The sequence below is a fragment of the Recurvomyces mirabilis genome (genome assembly GCF_035927965.1).
Source record: "Recurvomyces mirabilis strain CCFEE 5264 chromosome Unknown scaffold_13, whole genome shotgun sequence".
Lineage (NCBI taxonomy): Eukaryota > Fungi > Ascomycota > Dothideomycetes > Mycosphaerellales > Teratosphaeriaceae > Recurvomyces > Recurvomyces mirabilis.
Genome location: NW_027041947.1, coordinates 745,245 through 761,118, shown reverse-complemented (window position 1 = coordinate 761,118; position 15,874 = coordinate 745,245). Strand labels below are relative to the sequence as shown.

The following is a 15,874-nucleotide window of genomic DNA, read 5'->3' as shown; positions in this document are numbered from 1 at the left end:
AGAAGCGTGACCGTTCGCCGGATAGCTATCGATAGTATGGCAAGCGGCCAATTAAGGAGCCACCCCTTTACAAGGGTAAGTCCATTAAGGAGCATTCCGATTTCGTTCTGGCCTGCGAGCTAGCTTTCCTTTAGGATTCTCGCCAATACAACGCGGGTTTCCAGAAGGTTACCTGGGCTATGCAATACCTAGAGGGTGATGCTAGAGACAGGTGGGTGAACTGGTGGCGATCGAATCTAGATTAGCAATCCCTCGTTACTTGGGGCCAGTTCACGACTTTCCTTCTGGATTTGCTAGATGATCCTATCGCGCGCTTGTTAGATACCCATAAGCTGTACACGGCAGCCAAACAGCGCGAAGGCTAGTCTACACGGGTTTTCCTAACGTACATGGAGACCCTAGAACAGCAGCTGGATCTATATACCGAGAAGCAGAAGTTGTACCATTACTACTCTCGCCTGCGGCCCGAATTGAGGATCGCAGTAACTAATCACAACTGGGTTCCTACCGACCGGGAGGAGTTGTGCAATCTGGCGACCAGGCTCGAGAAGAACATTCGAGATAGTAAACGAACTATAACTAAGACTGTCGTGCGCGAAAAGCGAGTAAAGTCACAGCCGAGGGGAAGGACTAGCGGAGGCGCGACGCATACCGCACGCGCTCCGCACTCGATAACCTCAACCTCGAGTTCGGCTAGGACGTCAGACAAGACGAGGATAGATCACTCCTACCTCGAATGCTACAATTGCGGCAAGAAGGGGCACATATCGCCTAATTGCCCCAATCCAGCGAAGCCGAAACGGTCTTGGAACCCTAACACTGCCCCAGTAAAGCGAAAAGCGTCGGCCTTGTTGCCTCTACTTCTAAGGAAGCAGGGCCACGCTCGATTGAAGCAGCGCAAGTAATCTATTTTGATAGTTCTATCGTCCTTTCGGACGGATCTAAGAGTGTCCGGGGTATCCTAGATACTGGAGCCCAAGTTACTCTTATTGACTAGCGAGTCGCTGTTCGCTATAAGTTAGTAAAACAGACGGCTGATCTACTAGATCTCCGCTAGCTGGGCCAACAGCGGACCCCATGCTACGGAGCATATGAGTTTTCCCTTTAGATAAAGGATGCTCGAGGGGTTGAACGGGAGCGTACTATCCTTGCGTATAGAACAGATCTCCAAGATGCGGATGTCCTACTAGGTAGACATACCCTGCGCACTTTAGGGATAGACATCTTCAATAGTGGAGATGAGTAGCGCTGGGGTGCGACTTAGGACAAGATTAATATCGTCTCCTCTACCCACCTCCGCAGCCTCATCTCTCGCTTCCCGGAAACGTCGGTCTAGCTTATCGGATGGGTATACGCCGTGCTACCCGCATCCGGAGGCATCGCACGAGTTCATGCGGTCGGCATTAAGGAAACTACTATTCCCCTCGCCTTGCAGGAGTTCGAGGATGTGTTTAACAACGACTCCGTAGGCATGCTGCCGACCCATCGAGCTACTAATCATGCGATCAACCTTTAAGAAGGCAAGGAGCCTCCATATGGGCCCTTGTACTCTCTCTCCGCTAGAGAACTCGAGGTACTTCGAGCATATCTGGATAAGGAGCTAGCTAGTAGTCGGATCCAACATAGCACGAGTCCCGCAGGAGCTCCTCTCCTTTTCGTTCCGAAGAAGGACGGAGAACTGCGGCTATGCGTCGATTACCGAGTATTGAACTCAGCTACGATTAAGGACAGATGCCCTCTCCCGCTTATCGAGGAAACGCTTGACCGGCTCACTAGTGCCTACTTCTTTACGACGCTGGATTTGAAGGAGGCGTATCATCGCATCCGAATCCGCGAGGGAGATGAGTGGAAGACTGCGTTCCGCACGCGGTATAGCCATTTTGAGTACAACGTAATGCTATTCGGGCTTACGAATGCTCCGGCCACCTTTTAGTCGTACATTAACCGCGCATTAGCCGGGCTGCTAGATAGCATCTGTATAGTGTATCTAGACGACATCCTGATCTACACCTATAGTAAGGATATCGAACAGCACTAGGCAGCGGTGAAGAAGGTGTTGGACCGCTTGCGGTCCGCAGCCTTGTACGCCAATCTAAAGAAGTGCACCTTCGCGGCCAAAGAGGTCAAGTACCTTAGCTTTATCATCCGGACGGATGGGGTGCTGGCAGACCCCGAAAAGGTTGCCACCATTACCGAATGGCCTACTCCCGAGAGTGTAAAAGATATCTAGAGCTTCTTAGGCTTTGCGAATTTCTATAGGCGTTTCGTTAAGAGGTACGTACAAGTAACAGTGCCCTTAACGAATCTGTTAGCCAAGAACACTCCGTTTCACTAGCCTAACGATGCTTAGAAAGCCTTTGAAGATTTGAAAAGTCGCTTCACTACAGCACCGATTATGCGACACTTCGACCCGGAGAGGCGCATGCGGTGTAAGACAGATGCCTCTAAGTTCGGTATATCCGGAATCCTGTCTCAGCTGTTTGAAGACGACAAGTGGCATCCTATTGCCTTCACCTTAAGGAAGATGCAACCTGCTAAGCGCAACTAGCAAACCTATAACTAGGAGCTCTTGGCGATCGTCCACTCGTTCAAGACATGGCGCCACTACTTCGCAGGAGCCAAGTACGTTACTGAAGTATTAACTGATTATAACAACCTTCGTAGTATCAATACTGTATAAAAGCTCAACCCTCGTTAGGCACGCTGGGCTATCTTCTTAGGCCAGTTTGATTTCGATATCACTCATCGGCTAGGAAAGACTAACCTAGCGGATTAGCCGTCGAGAAGACCGGACTACTGGACTAAGAACTAGGCGGTTAATACACTCCTTCTAACTCTCTAGAACAAGCTCAAGCTGGCAGATGGCGAGACGATCCGTAAAGCCACGAGGGTCGCACTCGCTCGAGTAGGAAAGGTCAGCGGATATCTGGGGACCGCAACCGCACGCATGCCGCATGCGGATCCGAGGCACACTTCGCCTGCGGAAGATCATAATACATCCACCCCTAATGCTGGTGCTACTAAATGCATGCAGTACGTGCTACGCTTTGTAGCCAGATTGCTAGTAACGAGCGAAACTGCAACCATAGACATAGGAGTTAGCTTCCTTTAAGCCGTCGTAGAATTGCAGCCGAAAGATAGCTTCGTACAGGAATGGAAGGAAAAGCAAGCCCGTGCTCCTAGTAGGAGGACTCAAGTTTGGAAACTTAACTAGAATGGCTTACTTCGGTTTAAGGGAAGACTGTACATCCCTAATAAACCCGCTCTTCGGCAAGAAATCCTTGCTAAAAGCTATGACTCGAAGTTGGCAGGACACTTCGGATTTCATAAGACTAAGGCGCTTGCGAACCGCACGGTGTACTAGCTAGAAATAGACTCCGATGTTGTAGCATTTGTAAAGAGCTGTTAAGTATGCCAGCGTAACAAGGCTCTAAGAACTATGCCGTTCGGAGAGCTTGCTTCGCTGCTAGTCCCTTCGGATGTCTAGGAGGAGATATCACTAGACCTTATTACAGGTCTACCTCCTTCAAAGCTTCGTAGTGAAGTGTTCGACGCAATCCTAGTAGTTGTGGACCGGCTATCAAAAATAGCCTTATACATACTAGCAACCGAACGCTAGAAGGCTAGCGACTTCGCCGGAATCTTCTTCGACAAAGTCGGTTCTAAGTTTGGCCTTCCCGTTAGTATTATAAGCGACAGAGGTTCGCTGTTTACCTTAGCGTTTTGGACCGAAGTCTGTTTCTAATGCCGGATGAAACGCCGACTAAGCACCGCATATCATCCGCAGACAGATAGCCAAACAGAGAGGCAGAACCAAACCTTAGAAGCGTACCTGCGGATGTTCGTTGGTGAACAATAGGACGCATAGGCGTCGATGTTGCCATACGCTGAATTCGCGTACAATAACTCGACGCATGCTAGCACATTAAAGACTCCTTTCGAAATGGTATTGGGCAGACATCCAAATTGGTCCAGCCTGAACGAGGGCGTTCATCATAAAGGGGAGGCGCCCACTGCCGTCGAGAGATTGCAACACATCTAAGAAGTTCGGAGAAGCGCTGCGGACCACCTGCGGTTAGCACAAGATTAGCAACAGCGCTACTACAACAGCAAACATACTCCACATATGTTCCAGCTGAATAAGTACGTGTTGCTAAACGCGAAGAACTTAAGGATGAAGGTGCCGAGTCGAAAGCTAGCTACGAAGTTCATCGGTCCTTTCCGGATTGTCGAGAGGCTTGGCACTTAAGCGTACCGCTTGGAACTACCACCCTCGTACAAGATCCATAACTCCTTCTATATATCTCTCTTGAGACCCTTCTATTAGCGTGCGGGGAGCAAGATGGCGAATGCCGAAGCCCTAGAGCTGGCGCCTAACGGCGACGAGGTCTTCGAAGTTAAGAAGATTCTCGGTAAGAGGAGAAGAGGCGGTAAGACAGAGTACTTGCTGTCATAGAAAGGATATAACTCCGAATGGAATCAATAGATACTAGAGGATGACTTCGATTCTATAGAGGAGTTACTACAGGAGTGGCGAAGTCCACGAAGGAAGCGGAAGAGGTAAGAAGTAGATGCGGTAAGCATGCGGTTACGAATACGGTAACTACCTATACTTTTGGGAAGACTCAAAAAACGCAGCAATACAACCACCCTTTACAATCTAACCTTCCTTTAACCAAACCACCCTGTTAAGAAACTCTCCAAGGAATAAACCAAATTAAGAAAACCCTGCAAAAACTCTAAGAACCCTAGTGAACGCTAAGCACAGCATGCGGTAAGCATGCGTGCTATGTTGTGGCCGAAGCCGATAAGATGCGCTGCTACGTGCAGGCGGACGTTGTGCGGTACGGCCACCACCTAGTTGTCAGGTGCAGTAGGAGTCTTCTAGGCACTGACCTTCTAGGTGAGAAGGGAGAATAGAGTAGGGAGCGCAGTCGGTGAAGCAGACTTGTCGCTAGTAGCTTCCTCCTGCTGCTCGCTAGTAGGAGTGTTAACGGGGCCGGCGACGTTGGTGTCCTCAAGCTAAGGCAAAGCCTCACGATCGCTAGGGATGAGGCTGGCAAGCCAGTTGTAGCGCTCGCGGCGAGTGAGAGCTTGCTGTGCCTCTCCGGCCTGCTCGGCCTCCTCCTTATCCTAACGTGCTGCTTCCATCGACTAGGCGTGAAACACACCACGCAACCCCTCGCGGGCCTCAGTAGCTGACATAGCTTTAGTCTCCTACTCCGTGAACTAGGCTGACGATGCGGCTAATAGCCTGCGAGCATCGTGCGGAGTGAAGTTGTCGAAGTCGGTCACCCTGAAGTTGCGATGGAAAAGGCTCACCAGGCCACCCTCCTCACCTGCGAATGGTGGTGGCGACGGTGATTGCTGGACCATTGCGGCTTTGGCCATCGCGCGTGCGCCATCTATGAGCTAGGCAAAGGTCTGCTTGTTGGACTTCTTACCACTGGACTGCTCGTCTGCGAACCGCGTGCGCTTTGTGGACGACTCCCTAGCTCTTCCGCTGCTCTTACGCTTGTTGCTTGATGTGGTAGCCGGGGTAGTGGGCGGGCGAGAGGGAGTAGTAACGGCGGCGGTGCGGGTGCGGCGGCGATGTAGGGTGGCGAACTCCCTACCGGTGAGGATGGTGGGAGATGGCGGCTGGATCCGAGGCTGAAGAGCGCCCTCTAGGAGTGCGCCGCTCATGCGGTCCTAACCTGCTAGAATGCGAGGGCGGAGGCCGGGGTAGATGCGGCTCGCCATGAACGTGTCGCCAGACACAGAGTTGTCAGACTTACTATCCACACTTAGGTTGTCGATGTCCATAAAGTCTGAATTAGACTCATCCACCTCCTCTGCTGCCACGGCCTTAGTGTTACGTGCGGACCTCCTGCTTAAACGTGAAGGCGTCACAGGATCGCCGCGTGGGGGCAAGTTAGGCCGCATGCCACCTAAGCTAGCGATCTCAGACACACCACCCGAGGTGCGACGGGAAGGGGTGTGCTGGTTAATTGTAGCACGTAGTAACAGGAGCGACGTAGCTAGGACCTCCTTAGTGCGGCTGCGTGTGATGTTCTCCTATTAGAAGTTAGCATGCGGTCCTCTAGGTAGAAGGGTGAGTTACTCACAGCAAAAGCACCTCCTACGCGGCGAGTGTTAGGAGTTTGCGCTAGATGAGTGCTATCACGTATAGCCTCACGATCTGCTGCCAGAGACATATGCTCCTGCACGGAGCGTAGGCGGCGAGTAGGCATGCCGGTGTTGGTGCCCGAGCGGTTGGCGTTTGTTTCAAACTCACGCAGCTCACGAGCGAGTGTGCGCTAGGCCAGACTAACATCTATAGCGGCTTGAAGAACGTCGTTATCGGCTAGCACGCGCTGCGCAGTAACGTTGATAGTGTGGTACTGTACCCAGTACGCCTTGACGAAGCTGTTGCGCAGCTCGGATACTTCAGTAACACGACCGTTGAATCTTGGAGGGAGCTGTCGTAGTCAGCCATCGAATCGCATGCGGGATTTCATTAAGGGCAGCTTACGAGTTCACATCCGGCTCTCTTACTACCAGAATAGTGCCCGCACGCCTTGTAGTCTGGTCGCTCGTAACGACGGCCTACGGCAATGCTCTTAGCACACCTCTTGCAGGTGGAGTATTTAGCCTCAGCATCGGGATCGGCTGCGGCTGCAGACCATTCCTAGATAGAGTTGTCCTCGAACATTAATGATGTAATGCCTAGCAAGTATGACCCCTTAGTGTAAGCACTAGCTATGTTAATTGTTGATTGTTGATTACTACTTATAATTAGGTCATATATCGCCAGCACACCGCATAGGATCCGCAAACCCCTAAACATACCTATGTGTGTAATAGTGCCCTGCTAGTCGCTATATAGGTGTTGTAGATGATATTGTTAACGATTAGAAGGATCTTACGAAGACTATTGATGTAACATTTAAAGTCCGAGTGAGGGTAAGAAGCGGAATCAGGCCTGCTTGTTTCTTAACGCGCGGCGTGTAAATAAACAAACAAGCGCAGGGGCCTCGATGTCCGCTTAACTTACGCGAACAGCTAGCCCTAAGTGTATGTAACTCGCTAAGCACCTGAGCACTCTCGGCAGCTATCCGCAGGGTGACTGAGGCATATTTACAAGGTGAATTCCTAACTTAGGCATAAGTTCAACTATAGTTGCAGTACCACGAACCTACGAGGCACCGCAGGGTGTCCTTATGGTTAAGCTGGGGATCTCTATAGGAGATACCTACGGCAAAGCGAAGCGAAGTGAAGCCTACCTTTTCTACTGCGGGCCTAATAAGGACCTTAGGCGTGAGAGGGGGCGTCTATAAGGTGTCGTACCACATCTACAGTATCCTGCACGTGACCGCAGGGGGACCGCAGGCTGTCTGCAGTCCACTATAGTTACGTAATATGTTCCGGCCCCCCGCAGGGGGTCCGCAGGGTGTCCAATCCGGACACCTAATAGAACATATTAGCTCCCGCATTAAGCGAGGGGGCTAAGGAGAGGAGATAGAGGAAAAGGAAGTAGAGACTTCCTTCTCTTCTACTCCTTAAGTTTACTATCGTTACTATCGTACGAGATATCGCGTGCGTACCGCTAGCGTAGCTAGGGCACGTACGGCGAGTACGCTCTTCGACTTATCCCTACCCTCTTCCTTGCTACAACCCCTTCGCCGTAGCCGTATCCCCTACGTAACTACGCCGGAAACCTTACAGTTATTTTAAAGCTACTATTATAGGGGAGTAGCGTATATATAGGAGCTTACGTAGTATTTAGTAAGTTCGATAAAGGAGCGAGAATCTAGTCTAAGTCCGCGTAAAAGGAGAAGGAGAACGGCTACTCTAGAAGTAGCCGCTAGTACTAGTATACTAGTATATAAGCTAAGGGCTCGCCCTTTATAGCTACTAAACGAAGACTTCCTTTATTACGCTACCTTTAATAATTAGAGCGCCCTCTAGATAACTATTAATAGTAAGTACTAGTAAGACTAAGTACCTATTATACTATCGAGTATCTTTTAGTAATATTACTAGTTAACTATAAGGAGACTAAGTATACCTTTAATAGCTAGTCTTCTTACTATAAGCCGACTTATTATAGAAGACTAGCTAATCTATTAACTACTAAAGTAGCTTATTTAACTAGTTTACTTTTAATAAGATATTACGCTACTTCGCCTCTAATTTAGCTACCTTCTTCGACTAGCTAGTATCCTTTATAACTCTTAAGATATAGCTCTATAAGACGTAGACGCCGAATTTATCGAATAGCGCTAGTACTACCTCGTCTTAGAATAGTATTAGCTATTTAATAAGTAGATTAATTACTTACTAGCTTACTAATTAGTAAGAGCTAGAGGTAATATATAGTAGTAGATACGTACCTTAGACTTAGTTCTAAGTAGTTTACGAGGTTAACTATAACTTTTAGTATATAGTAGATATAGTTAACTATAGAGCGATAAGTTCTAACGAATTCGCTCTACTATCTACTTACTAAAATAACTAGTTTTTATAGTAATCTAGCTATTTAATAAAGTAGTATCTTTAATTAAGCTCTAAAGCTTTATAGTTATATAAGGCGCTAATTACGTTATTACTATAGCTATAGTAAGAACTATAATACCTTAACTATAGTAAAACTAGTAGAACTAAGGCCTTAACTAATAATAAGAACGACTATAGTACTAAAAGATATATAGCCTAAGTAGTATCTAGTTTAATATAGTAATTACTAATAAAATTAGACGTTCGGCAGGTGCCGGCCCCGCGCGCGATAGCAATTCTGCATATAATTATACCTCCGTCACCAAGAATCGGCATCTCCAAATTCACAGCTTCGCGGCTTTATACTTGGCACCAATATAATGAAACTTAAGGACAGTCAATGAGGTTCTTCGGCGTCAATATAATGAAAGAACGATGACGGTTTGGGATTACGGGCGATGAACATATGCTCTTCGAACATAGAGAAGCTGGAGTCGTAAGTAGATTGAGAAGGCTATGTACCAAAGTTGCAACGCCCGAGCTTCAACAACGGCATCGCAAAGTAACGCACTACCACCCCACGTCACACCCCCGTGCGGCATCGTTCCTCTCCCAACCTACTCCTCCGTTGTCGCATAAGTCACCTTCTTGCTCGCCTTCACCAGCTCACCCAACCTCTTCTCCATAACCGTCCTTCCCTCAAGAGTCCGCCAGACGAAATGTGGCGCCTTGTTCACGACATCCCAACTGACCAGCTTGTCCGTGAGCTTGGAGAGATCCTTCTGCTTGTCAGCCCACTCCTGGTCCCTTCTCGTGCTAATCCCCGACGAAATGATGACGAGAGGGGTATCAGGCGTCTGGATCGTCCTGGCAGATGAGACTTCGCTGCGGGTCAAGGAGTCCGCGACCAAGTTCTCTTGAAGCTGAGCCTTGATGAACTTGCCGCCCTGGTAGGCCCGATCACCGAAGACACGATCCTCGCGCGTGACGCCGCTGAAGATGGAGCCGGCGAGACGTTGGATGCCCAGCGGACTGATGACGCCCCAGCCCCAGAGCACGAAGCCACGGTATGGGCTGGCGATGCGGTGCAGGAGGTCCTCGTGAAGTGGATCGATAAGCATTAGGCCCTTGACGTCGCGGAAGTGGCGGGCACTGAAGATACGAGACACGATGCTGCCGTAGCCCGCGGAGACGCAGATCCACGGACCTTGTTCACCAGCGATTGCCAATGCCTCGGCGAGGTTGTCGGCAGACATGCCAGCACTGTGAGGAGATGGAGCATTGTCAGACCAGGCATAGCCGGGACGATCCCAGTAGCAGTAGCGGTCGATTGTGCCGTTCTGGTAAGCTGCGTAAGCCCAGTGCTCGAAGTCGTACTCTGATGGGGTTTCGCCGGCTTCAATCAGGATGGTAGGGTTGCGCTCGCCATTCTTGTCCGTGGTGACATCTCCGACACAAGCGAGGTGGACTTGGTACTTGTGCCCGTCGACGTAGTATCGGGTTCCGTCCATCTCAAGTCCGGTGTCGCGAGCGCGAAGGATGAGGGTTCCAGTCATGAGGAGGACAATGAGGATGTAGACAACCAAGATCACGGTTGCCACTAGAACACCGATCCATTCTCTGAGTGTGCGGCGAGTCTCGGGACGGCCTGTGAGGCGTTCCTCCTCCTCTCGCTTACCCCAAGCCACGATACGGTCTTGGAAGACACACCAGATGGCTATGACGGTGGCCCAGCTCACGCTCGCAATGCCTGGTGCGCTCTCCTCGAACCTCAGCCGAGTGACGGAGACGATGATGATGACGTCCACGAGCAGAAGGACAGCAATGATGCCCTGGCATACTCTCATAGCCAAGCTCGGGTTCGAGAAGAACAGGAGCGAGGTGAGGAGGAGGCCAGTGGTCAAGGTGGTGTAGGAGAAGTCGAAGAAGCCGGAGCCACGGGTGTGGAGACCTGGTGGGCTGACGAAGATGCTGACCAGGAGGAGCACCCACCATAGGAAGGTCAGGCCGAGGAAGAAGACGCTGAAGAAGCGGAGGGCTCGGACGCTCCATAGATTGTATGGCGAGACCTGTCACATCACGTCAGTAGATGTGTATATCCTCGCAGTACAAGGACGACTCACAGCTGGGTCATCCGGGTCAAGATAGCCATCTTGGTGTGGTGGTCGCGGGTTGGAAGGCAGCAGTCTGTCCCGCTCATTGGGTTCTCTGCTCCTGCTGGGCTGCGAACGTGCCATGTTGTCGTCGTTGTGGTGTTCTTCGTCTTCGGCGTGATCGTCGGTGCCGTTCTGTTTCTTCGTGCCCCAAAGACTCATCGTTCACTATCTCTGCTCTTCCACCGTAATCCTTTACTGCCGCTTTGCCGCTGGACACACGGGACGCAAGCAAGCTCTTCAGTGTACAATCTCTGCACGACTTTTGCTTGCCTCGATGCTGGACCACAACTGTTCGGCTCTCTGGAGATGAGTTTTCAGGTAACACAGGATCTCTACTGAAGGCGGAGCACGTTCACTAGCTGGTGCTCGTTGCCTTGGTCCACGCCGTTCGAGCTCTCTCTGCCGATCAACAGAGTTCCCGTAAAGCGGGAGGCGATCGGACGTCATGTGGCAGGGAGCTGCAGCTTCATTCTTCATTGTGGCGCATGCTTCGCGGCCTGGCATTTCTAGTCTCATGAAAGCATCTCGTTCGAAACGTTATCTACATGCTTGAAGCGGTTCAATCTGAAGTTGTAGGAGTCGCTGTAGTATGGAACCTTCAGCCACCATCCTCAGCACACGCGAAAGGCAGCACAACGATCCTATCGCTTCCCAGAATCAACAGCATTGACATCCTTGCGCACTCCTTCCCGCATGACGATCTTCTGCACCTTGGAAATCGCAAGCTAGTGCAGAAGCGACTTTCTTCCAATCTGTTGGCCATGTCTAGACCTTTCCTGCCTGAGGTTGTACACATACAGCGCCCTCGATAATGCTTGATGGGCCTTTGACTTGCCCTAGTTCTTGTCCTTCAATCCATTCACTGGTACACTTCGAGGCACGCAACGGGTACGCAAAGAAGCATGAACCTCAAGATTGCCATGTGAAGACTCCCTGCATGTCGCCACTACTAGTAATAACGGGAGTCTGGTGATTCATATGCATCCACAAGCTCAACAACGAAGCTACCCTTGCCACTTCTGCCGTCTGTACGACGCACAAGGCCGAACATGTCAGACCTATTACGGAACACCGATGACGGCGAAGCACCACAGCCGTCGCCACGACCTAAGCCCAATCCACGACCCGTAACCATGTCGAGCCTTTCAATAGTAGAGGCCGATGAGTGCTCTTCTGATTCGTCTGCTGATTCGAGTGCTTCACTTAACACTATCAGGCCGAGTTCAAGGTGTGTTTGTAGGGAGGACCCTTTGGTAAGATGCACGGCTAAAAGTTGGTACTAGTGAAGAGGTTGCATCCGCCAGTCACTGGACGAAATTCTTCGATCAAGAATTCTACTTCGACGTCGACAGTGATACGCAGAAAGCGAGATATCACGTCTACTTCACGCCACCAACAGACGTCAAGAAAGGCCCTCTCTTTATCTGCCATCACGGAGCTGGTTCATGCGGCTTGTCCTTTGCCTTGTTCACCCGCGAGCTACGGAAACGACTACCAGACGCCGGCGTTCTGAGCCTCGAAGCACGAAACCATGGCTCTATCGTCACGAACCCACAGTCAGGAGAAGAGATCGTCGACTTCAGCCTGGCAACCATGACCGCCGACGCCGAAACAATGATCAACATGACCAAGCAGGAGCTCGGCTGGACCCAACTCCCACCTACCGTCCTCCTCGGCCACAGCCTAGGCGGCTCCATAGTCACACAGCTAGCAGTCAACTACGCCCTCGGCAATGCAATAATAGGCTACTGCGTAATCGACTTTGTCGAAGGCTACGCGATCGAAGCCCTCCAACAAATCGCCAGCTACCTCGCCACCCGGCCCAAGATCTTCAGCAGTCTTGACGAAGCAGTCCAATGGCACGTCCGCACCCGCACCATCCGCAACCCAGAAAGCGCAGCGATAAGTGTCCCGAGCATGCTCACACGATTGCCATCGGGGAAGTACGTATGGAAAACCGATTACAGCGCCACGCAGCCCTGGTGGGATGGCTGGTTCCGAGGTCAGAGCCAGAAATTCCTCACGGGTAGAGGAGCCAAAGAGTTGATACTGGCTGGGACTGATCGGCTAGATAAAGATCTTATGATTGGGCAGATGCAGGGGAAGTTTCAGCTGGTGGTTGTGCCTGAGGCGGGACATTTTGTGCAGGAGGATGTGCCGGAGAAGACTGCGCAGTTGCTGGTTGAGTTTTTCGGACGGAATGATAGAAGTGCTATGGTGTTGCCTCCAAAGGTGTCGGATTTACTTGCTCAGGGGAAGAAGGTCTGATCGTAGTATGAGGGCTGGCAGGGAGTACGGCTTAGCAGAGTATCTGTGGTGCATTTCTGGGCTATTGTCGCCAACTGCTCGACACCATGGCCTGCTAGGTTTGATAAACACGATAGATTCCTGAAGAGTATTTCACGCCATCCAACAGTCCGTACCTCTTGTTATTATTCATGCTCATCACGTGCTATCGTGCCTTCTATCTGCAAGATGACGTAGTGAAACCCGCCAGGATTATCTTATCGCAGGTCTCACTTGGCTTGCTTGGCCGTGTCCGACGATCAATTGGTCCTCTGCCGTGGACGTGCCGCTATGATGCTACAATGGAGAAGCCTCGCTATGTCTTACCGCCGGCGGAGAAGCTGAGAGAGATCTGGACGGAACAAGAAGGACGTGCCGAGATCATCAAGGCAAGACGAGCCGAACAGTTGGCGAGGAAGACGACGAAGGAACAGCAAGCGAATGCTGAGCAACATGCTGCTGAGGTGATTCAGAGGAATTTCCGAGGATACAGAGACCGACGAGCACTGCGCGGCTATGAGCTGTCCCCGAGTCTCCGCTGGACCGACGCGATCAAAGAAGCCAAGTACCACAATCTCACCTCCCCCCGTTCCCTTGCCGAGCGCACCAGCCTCTCGCCCCCCGGCAACAAAGTCCAGGACCGATGGCGAAGAGTAGGCGCCATTGCCTACCGGGCCGGCAGCGACGACACGAGCGAAAGCGACGGCGAGAACAAAACCGATGAGCAACGGCGCCAGATCCGCACACGCCAAAAAGCCGATAAGCAGCAGCGGGAGCAAAACGCCAAGGTCATGGGTCTAGAGTACTTCCTCGAAATGGTGGATCAGAAACACCGGTACGGAAGTAATCTGCGACGGTACCATCAGGAGTGGAAACAGGCACCCACGCATGAGAATTTTTTCCACTGGCTGGATTACGGGGAGGGGAAGGGCTTGGATTTGGAGGATCGGCCGAGGAGGAGGTTGGATACGGAACAAGTGCGGTATCTGTCCCGGGAGGAGAGGAAGAGGTATTTGGTCAATATTGACCGACAGGGAAGGTTCTGCTGGGCCAAGGATGGGAAGGTGATAACGACTAGTCATGAGTGGAAGGATAGTGTGAATGGGATCGTGCCTGTGGATGATCCGACACCGACGTGGAGGGAGGTTACGACTGGTGTAGCCCCTGAACCCTCGCCGTCTGATGACGAGGACTCGGACCTTTCATCCATCGGCGGCGGCAGTCAAGAGGACGAGTCCAAATACACGAACGAAGAACTGCACAACGCCAAAGGCCTGGGCAAACTGAACCACCTCTCCGTCGACACAGTCAAGAACCATCTCCTCCGCAAGACCACGAAGAAGAACACCTGGATCTTCGTCGCCGATACCTCCATGCGCCTCTACATGGGAATAAAACAATCCGGCGCCTTCCAACACTCCTCCTTCCTGCACGGCGCCCGCGTCTCCGCCGCCGGCCTCATCAAGCTCAAACGGGGCGAATTGCGCAAACTCTCCCCACTATCAGGCCACTACGCCCCTCCCGTCCGCAACTTCCGGGATTTCGTCCGACATCTCAAGGACGTAGGAGCCGATCTCTCGCACTGCAATATCTCGCGCTCTTACGCGGTGCTGCTCGGTCTGGAGGGATATCTGGGAGCGAAGAAGCAGGTCAAGAGTGTGGAGAAGTCGGTGAAGGATATTTTGGACCCCGAGGAGAAGAGGAAGAGGGAGGAGAAGGAGAGGGATATGTCCAAGTCTGCGCAGAGGGAGAGGGAGATTTTGAGGGAGCAGGCTGAGGGGGAGAGGAGAGAAAGGAGCTTTAGTTTGAGGTTGAAGCAGGGGTTGGGGTTGGATGGGAAGGTGGGAGAGGAGGATGTGGGAGCTGGTGCTGATCAGCCTGTTGGTGGAAGGAAGTAATTGATAGTGGTTGTGGGTTTTGCTTTGTCGGCTGACCCTTGTGATACTTGCCCTATACCATACCGTATTCTTCTTATCTGGTACAACCACGAGATCATCTGATCGTGCCACTGATCTCAATTGAGATCGAATCCTACGATGGATCCCCAAACGTCGATAGGCAGCAACAGAGGGTGATATATCTCGTACTGCTCGGGTCACCGTCATGCCGCGACACTTTTATGCTGCTCCGTCTTCAGTCCACACGCAGAGTAGAGCTACTAAGTAAGCTTGAGACGCTGGACTCTTCGATGGAGGGTCTCCAATAGCCCTGGTGTCTTATCGTCTCGATTGAGTGATGATAACAACAAAAGCTGCTCCTTACGCGCCCGTATACCGTTGACGTCGTCGGCCGAAAACGTTGGTAGGTGTCAGTGCTCGTGCCAAAGCCTCTCCGAAGCCTAATTCTTTTCACTTCACCGATCTCCCTGTTACAAAGTCATTTTGCACCTTTCGTGTGGCAGAACAATATCGATGTTATGGACACGCCATTATTACTATATCGATGGCGCAACTCGATAATAACGGCCACATACCGCTGCAGGTACCATCGACCGGAATATAAGAAATGCTCGAACAGTGAATGCAAACAAGGATGTTTTGCTCCGAGGGATGAGCAATTCCCTGCTTTGGATGTCCAGTAGGGTTCGCGTGTCTCATTGGCCGGGAAAGCCACAGCTGTCATGAAACGCGTGCGTAGACTTTCCCACAAATTCGCGTTTCCTGCATTGGGCTTGGCAACGGCGAAGCTGGAAACTTGTTTTGGCAACGTGCTACGGGAGCTTGTCGCCCTGTGGCTTTCTCGTCTCGAACTTCTGACTTCACCTCTGCAGGGGGAGAGAGAGAGAGAGGAAGAGGGGTTTCCCTTTTCTCGTGTTACTTGGAACTGGTTATTCAACCATGACGTCGGATTGCCCAAAGCTGAGATCCTTGTCTTTCTTCTTGCGGGGTGGAGGTCGCTAGTAGGGGTCGGGGTGTGAGACTCGCATGGGTATTGAAGTCAATAGGGACGCGAGG

The 15,874-nt window shown here is 51.3% G+C and overlaps 3 protein-coding genes across 3 annotated transcripts; 2 read left to right on the top strand and 1 right to left on the bottom strand.

Annotated features, from left to right (window-relative positions):
* Nucleotides 1–9,095: 9,095 nt before the first annotated feature.
* LTS14_005624 (uncharacterized protein) lies at nt 9,096–10,793 on the bottom strand (the record flags this gene model as incomplete). Its single annotated transcript, XM_064838322.1, has 2 exons — nt 9,096–10,547; nt 10,602–10,793. 2 exons carry the CDS (start codon nt 10,791–10,793, stop codon nt 9,096–9,098), a joined length of 1,644 nt encoding a protein of 547 aa, XP_064694407.1.
* An 890-nt stretch (nt 10,794–11,683) lies between these two features.
* On the top strand, nt 11,684–12,902 carry PPE1 (Protein phosphatase methylesterase 1; the record flags this gene model as incomplete). Its single annotated transcript, XM_064838321.1, has 2 exons — nt 11,684–11,862; nt 11,918–12,902. The coding sequence occupies 2 exons, from the start codon at nt 11,684–11,686 to the stop codon at nt 12,900–12,902; spliced, it is 1,164 nt and encodes a 387-aa protein (XP_064694406.1).
* Nucleotides 12,903–13,222: 320 nt separating this feature from the next.
* Nucleotides 13,223–14,818, top strand: LTS14_005622 (uncharacterized protein; the record flags this gene model as incomplete). Its single annotated transcript, XM_064838320.1, has 1 exon — nt 13,223–14,818. The coding sequence occupies one exon, from the start codon at nt 13,223–13,225 to the stop codon at nt 14,816–14,818; it is 1,596 nt and encodes a 531-aa protein (XP_064694405.1).
* Nucleotides 14,819–15,874: the final 1,056 nt, after the last annotated feature.